Below are 7,103 nucleotides of genomic sequence, written 5' to 3' on the forward strand. Positions count from 1 at the left end.
TTTGATTGTTTCAGCAAAGGGAAATCAGGAATGATAAGATGCAGCAGAGCACAGGGAATCAAAGGGAAGCACAATAACATTCGAATATGCAGAGATATTTTGGAAAAGACAGAATGAAAGGAAAATCAAACGATTAATGAGAAAAATTAACATTTTACGTGAATCAGTTCACGAATTCACGTGAAGAGACGTTAACTCACGATCTGGGAGAAGACCGATCCTTCACGTGAACCAGTTCACGTGAAGCGTAGTCAATCTACGATCTGGATTCACGTGAATAAGGGGGCCCGTGAATCACAGGTTCGCAAAAATGTAACTCACGTGAGGTGTGAGTACACAGGGAGGTTCAGAAAGGGGGAAAGAAAAGAGGCGAAAGGGAAAGAAGGACAAAAAGAGTGAGAAGGAGAAAACCTCAAATTTTTTTGATCGTGGTCACCTCTAGAAGGATCTATGCTCTGATATCATCTTAGAATTTCATCTGCACCTGCATTAAGAGAGAAAACAGAGAAAGAGAGGGAGAGAGAGAGACGAGAAGGGAAAACCAAAAGAGGCCTGCGGCTGTCATGATTTCTGTATATCAAAAATCGTGACCTAATGCATTGTATAAAAACCTTTAAGTGAACATGGGTCGGGTTGGGTCTAATATAATATCCGAACCCAACCCAGAAGAAAAACATTTAAGTTTAAGTTTTACAATGAACTCGGGTCTGGTATAGGATCCAGACCCGAACCCGAAACAATATACACTTTTTCAGTCCTTTGCAACAAAAACAATAACTCTTTCACCCTAATTTTCCCCAAAAGCACTTTCTAGAGGAATCAACCAGCTTTATATTCCTTTTTAGCCCCAATTTCCAATCGTAGTGATTCTTTTCTCCAGTAGAGACACGCTCTAGCCGTTTGGGTACTTATGGAGAGGTGCCTAATGTGTCTCTTCAGGCACACACACACACACACACACACACACACATATATATATATATATATATATATATATATATATATATATATATATATATCCTGGTCATGCTTGGTCTAAGGCACCTTTTGGTTTTCTGCCTTCTGTTATTTTCTCTCTTTCTCTCTCTACTGTCCATCCTCTAATCAAAACTTTGTCTGCCAAAACCAAATAGAGGATTCACCATTTCCCAGAGCCTTTTCCAATTACATAATTCTTCCCAAGTCAGAGCACAAAGAAAAAAGAGCAGAATCAGAAAATACAGAGTGCTAAAAAATGCCTGAATCTTCCAAAGATGGCAGAATGGATGATCCAAATTTTGAAAAATCACTGTTGCATCCAGAAATTGTTGAGCCATCTTCCAGGTTAGGGGCAGAAAGTCAGATAATTCTCAAGCCAGTTGTGGGAAAGAAAAAGCTCAGGATTTGTGCTCTGGAATGCATAAGGAAAAAGAAGAAATTTCACGAACAAGAAAGGGAAAAAAGGAAGAAAATCCAAGAAGATGAAGAGAAGAAATGAGAAAGAATAAAGAAGGGAGAATTGAAAAGAAATAAATTGCCCTCATGATTGGGGCATTGTTGCTGGAGAAAGAGAAACCTCCTAAAAAGCCCAACCAGACCGCCAGCTTGTCACGTCAGCAAGTTCAACTGAATGAATTTTGTCCAAAACTGCCAGAATGAATCTTGTCCAAAACTGCCAGAATGAACCTTGTTTCATCAAACAAAAAACAGTTGCACTATCTATGTTTAATACTTTTGAAAATGTGCATTTTTTTTCTTAGATGAAATAAAAGTATTTAAAGTGTGTTTTTGCTTGTGAGGCAGTTATTTTCTGACTATCCAGGGATCAAGTTTTGCATGCCTTAACAATCTGTGGTTTAAGCTTCATAGTTGAGTATTACTTTTGGTATCAAAATAACCTCAAGCTCCACAAGCAATGTCTACAACCCCCCACCCTTCCTCCCCAAGAAAAAGAAAACTACCATTTTGGCTTCTTTCATCCAAGTGAGAATTTAATTTTTTAAATACAAAAAGTAAATTAAAGAACTTCCGCATATTTACAAAAACAAATGCACATAACTTTTTTAAAAGAATTCTTATACTTCAAAGTTCAAACTTACAACTATAAGTTAGCAAACTCGTGACTCGGACTCAGATAGCCAGACCCTTGACTCGTGACTCAGCGGGCCAACTCGGTAAATTGGACAAGTTAGGACTGCATTTTCTAGAGTTAAGATATGGAAAAACTCAAACTCCAAACTGTATAATCATTAAATTTAGCACATGGCATCAATGACCAAGCTATATAAGTATTCAACTATATATAATTGTTAATATTTATGATTTAAAAATATATGTTCTTTATAACAAGTATCTTTTTATGAGCGTTATGCATCAAAACCACAAAATGCATGACAAAAACACATAAAGAGGTATGTGGATCGGTGGTCCTGAATTGGTGACCCAGTTGGGGTACGATCCGTATCGACTCGAGCAATCTCGAGTCAACTCGTGGGTTTGCCAACTATGCTTTCTAGCATAAAACAGATATTGATGGTGAGTGTCATTTGTCATCTTCCCATCACATGTCAAATGTCTAATGCCTTCAGTACCAATTCTGATAGATATTTACATTAAAAGGTATTTAAGCCTTTCAGAGGAAATGATTAACCCCAAGAGTAAATAAATTATCATGAAAGAAATATATTCACGATCAACATATAAACTAGGGCCTTTGACACTCAATGTTAACAGGTAAATACCAATTTGTTAAGGTATCAAGATTTCAAAATATTGTTTATCATTCTGGTTGTTAGTAATTATAATATAGAATAGCGTCCTTAAACAAACTGTTATATGGAAAATCTGGATAACACTATCATTTCACGGTTTAATAAAGAGAAATATTCCTTCTACATTCTAATAAAAATAAAAGCATTGCCTTTATACCAACATATCTGTGATATGTTTCTAACGAAAACACCACCAAGTCACTTTTACCAACACTCTCATTGTGCAGTTCTGGCCTCTTCCCTGAACTCACTTTGCACCTGGTATTTTCAAATCTCGCTGTGTGCAAGATTAACTTGAGAATTTTCATGTCAGTTTAACATGTTTTCTATATTACTCTCTATAAAATAAGTAAATAAAAATAAATATTGCATGTTTATGTTACTAATTTCATCTAAATTTTCATGATCTTCGTCATCAAAGTATACTAAAAATAAAAACCGGTTCTCACTTCTCATAACCTGGTCACCTAGCCTGAATATGAGATTCCCCCTCTTTGAGACATCACATGCAATCATAATGGATATGGTTTTACAATTCTTGGTGCATTATCCACCAAATTGAAGGCTTGATGCAGCACAATCAGTGTGTTAGTATCCAACTATCAGCCCCACTCAGATATGCTAAACACACATTTTAAACAATATGAGAGTAACAAGAGAAAGCCAAGGTACATACCATTGATACCATACCATCACCCCATGTAACTTCTATATCACCATCCTTAAGACCAGTAATATTGCCAACCCAAGACAGGTTTTTGAAACAGTTAATGTTCTCATGTTCAAGAACTTGACCTGATTGTCGCTCCACAGATTGACCTATGGTCTTCATTTTATTATCAGACTGTTCATCAGCTTGGTGCTCCTGCCCCTCATTCAGATCTCCAGAATTATCCATTTTAGCAGCTTCAGAAATTGGAGAGAGCCGGATCACAGTGTCCCCATAGCAGTAGTCATAATCTGGATGTTGATCAAGTTCATATACACTTACTAATTCTTCTGTATCGAACTCCCTAGGATTTTCTGGACGAGATACAGATTTCAACCATCTTACACGAGCAGTCCGTTCCTTTGCATCAACACTTTTAACAAACCCCACACGCTTGACTACAGAGGCATCTTCATCTTCATTTGAAGCTTTCTCCACCACATACTGCTCGGGATAGAATTCATGATCACCTGCATCATCAATTGGGATCAAGGCCTTTGAATATATGCCATTTTGTCTTACTCCATCCTGCCAAATCACATCAACCTTTGTGACAGTGTTTGCAATAAGAAGAGCCCTTTCAAATGTTTCATCTTTTCTCTTTGTCCTTCTATCCCGTTTCACAATAATTTTACGAAGCTTCTTTCGATGAGCAAGCCAACTCTCCTGAGCAGGTTCTTTTGTCACTGAAATTGAACTGCTGCAAGAACCAAACTCTGATGATGCATTATCTTCTGCAGCCCCATTATGCTCATCCAGTTTTTGCCTTTCCTCAAGTTCCATTGGGCTGTCAGTTACTCGATAGGAGTGGGAATTCCCATTTTTTTCACATTTTATTGCTGTTGCTTCATTTATATCCAAGTGATCGTTTAAATCCTTATTATCAAATTCAAGTTTGCAAGAATTTATATTACACAGACTATTTTGATCCTTTATTTCAAGCAGTGACTCCTCGGGATCCATCACATCATGTAGGTTAAGCTTCAGGCAAGCTAGTCCAGGATCATGGGAATCTACTGCAGAGACTTCTGTGCAGGATTCATTATCCATATCTTCAACATGGTTAATTAAGCACTCATCCATGCCCTTTAGTTCAGTATCAGAACTTCTAGAAGAGCCACCGTGTTTCCTGTTTGATGAAACCCCACTTACACCAGTGACAGGAAGCTGTTTAGGTGAAGGAAGAAGACACCAGTCACCCAGTTGCCAGTTTGCATATGCCAAACACGATAAAAGTTTCAAATTCTTAGGATCCTGCTCATCACTAGGGATAGCTATGGAGTCTGAGCCACAGCCAGTGCTTGCTGAAGCAGTCCAATAGACAAACACTGATGCAGCCTGCACTTTAACCACAGTTCCTTCCAATAGACTAGCCTTCCAGGAGCCGGAGATCCATCTAGAATTTTTAAACACTGACGAAGAGGAAGCCTTAACTCGCTGACCTGGATAATATGGGAAATGTGCATCCTCAAGAACACTTGTTGAGACTGGTGCAAGCCGCACAGGGTCAGCCTTAATCACCTTACAAACAGACCCATCATCAAACATTACAGTCACATTATTCAGAACTTCATCAACTCTTCCTAACCAAGGTCCATTAAGCACATAATCACCTATAGCGAAATCTCTAACACGCAGCAACTCTCTCGAGGAGACGTCACTTATTATTTCCCCATTTTTGGTGAGTAAATCAACCCTAATATCCACATCCACCACAGTTCCCGTTTGTCCAGTTGGATGAGAAGCAGTTGCCACGACATCACCATGCATAAAAGCCCTGTCAACAACCATAATCTCCTCAGCATTCTCTTTGGTCTCAGTATGATCAGCCCATATAACTCTAACTTGACCATTTGAAAGTGAATCGTCACTCTCGGCATCATCCTCACTGTCACTAATGCTGCTATCCGAGTCTGGGTCGCCAGCAACTTCCATAACCATCCCAATCAGTCCCTCTTTCTTGACGGACCTTACAACATCCTGCCTATAAACATAAACCTCTGTATTTAACCTTGGTGGAACCTCGTCTTGACTTGCTAGTTCCTTATCCTCATTTCTTTCTGTTGCAGAAGAATCAGTACTCATCAAGCATTCCAATCGATCTACACTGCTATCATCGCCAACAGAAATGCAGGCATCTATCGCATGACGCTCACTACCCATCTAAAATTTTGGAGAGAAAAATGACATCAGCATGCCCAGAAATCACCAATAAGGCTTAGACAAAATACTTGCAAAATCCATTTTTTCCTACTCCAATATTGTTAAAGTGGAATCTATCACATTCACATTCTCGGAAGTACATAGCGTTTAGACATGATGGACATAAAAAGATGGACAAACATTATAGTAGTTTTGTGTTATATAATCAAAGGGGAAAATAAACCATTTCATGGAAAACCAAGTTATTTTACAAACAAACAACAAACTACCATTCAGAGAAGACAACCACATAACATAGAATGAAAAGTGTTGGATTGGAGACGGGAGAAATAATCTTCCGATGGGGAGTGCCTCACCATCCTTCAAGTCCGTAGGCGGGTATCGTTATATCGGGCTAAGAACAATAAAAAACACATGGAAGAAGCATATTTTGTATTAGAAAAAGCAGGGTTCGACAACGTGAAAAATCGAAGGTGGTAGCAGAAAATACAAGCAAAAGCACAAAAAAACGAATCAAATTCATACTGTTTTCGACTGCAAGAGAATCATTGGTGGTATCCAAAATTACAAGAAATCCTAAACGTCTCCACGGAGGAGAACCATTCTCTACCTCCAAGCAACGTGAAAATCAATCAAGAAACTAAAAACAAAGTTAAAAACACCAAACAAAAGAAAAAGGCTATGTTTATCGTTTGCAAACTTAAACCAATTGAATCAATTGTTGTGAGCTTCGTATTCAAAAAAAGAGAAAATTAGAATCGTGCCCAATTATTACAAAAAACCACAGAAAAAATACAAATAAGAAGAAGAAAATGGCTAAAAGGGAATTCTTAAGCGACGACCATGAAAAAAAAACGATCGGTAGGTTGATAAATCTACACAAAAAAACATCAAAAGAAAGGAGAAAAGATCAATAATCTGGAAAACCCCAAATACGGGCAGAACGAAGAAGAAGATAAAAGAAAGAAATCACCTGGCGATTGAAGGATTTGGATCCACCCGAGCCGAGGAAAACAGAAACGAAGAGAAACAAAACTAATCGAGCTCCCCCAGCAGCTAAACAGTTCCACGAAAACGAGAAAATTGTTCGTGATTTCGACGAACTCAACTCTTCTTCGTTTTCCCTTCGCTTTCTTTATTCAAAAGAACAAAAGGGAGCTTTTTTTAAAGAGAGAAAGTGTTCAAACATTTCTGGCTTTATAGAAAAAGAAATTGCCCAACATGTCCCTTGGACGAATTTACTCAAGTATTCCTCGGGATAAAGAAAATGACGGATGTGTCCTCATCGTTCTGAACTGCCTTTGTACTGTTCGGATCTTTGGTATATCCGACTCCCGCGTAATGTGATCTCACTCTCTCACAAATTGTTAGATCTAGTATTTGGCATAGTTTATAACAACTCCAATTGACCCTAAAAAAAATAGTGGATTTTGCCTTTTAATAATTACAAAAACTCACTCAAGGATTCAGGCATCACAAAT

The 7,103-nt window shown here is 38.1% G+C and overlaps 1 protein-coding gene across 1 annotated transcript in view; it reads right to left on the bottom strand.

Annotated features, from left to right (window-relative positions):
* Positions 1–6,753, bottom strand: part of LOC149835737 (putative ubiquitin-conjugating enzyme E2 23) — a 47,642-nt gene extending 40,889 nt beyond the window's left edge. The window contains exons 1-2 of the mRNA XM_090008723.1: positions 6,596–6,753; positions 3,427–5,622 (exon numbers count right to left, since the gene is read on the bottom strand). Of these exons, the coding sequence (XP_089864849.1) occupies positions 3,427–5,622 (2,196 nt within the window). The 5' untranslated portion in view covers positions 6,596–6,753. The remainder of the gene's footprint in view (positions 1–3,426; positions 5,623–6,595) is intronic.
* Between the last annotated feature and the right edge of the window lie 350 nt (positions 6,754–7,103).

Source organism: Nuphar pumila, chromosome 6 (genome assembly GCF_984573655.1).
Source record: "Nuphar pumila chromosome 6, dmNupPumi1.hap1.1, whole genome shotgun sequence".
In the NCBI taxonomy this organism is placed as follows: domain Eukaryota; kingdom Viridiplantae; phylum Streptophyta; class Magnoliopsida; order Nymphaeales; family Nymphaeaceae; genus Nuphar; species Nuphar pumila.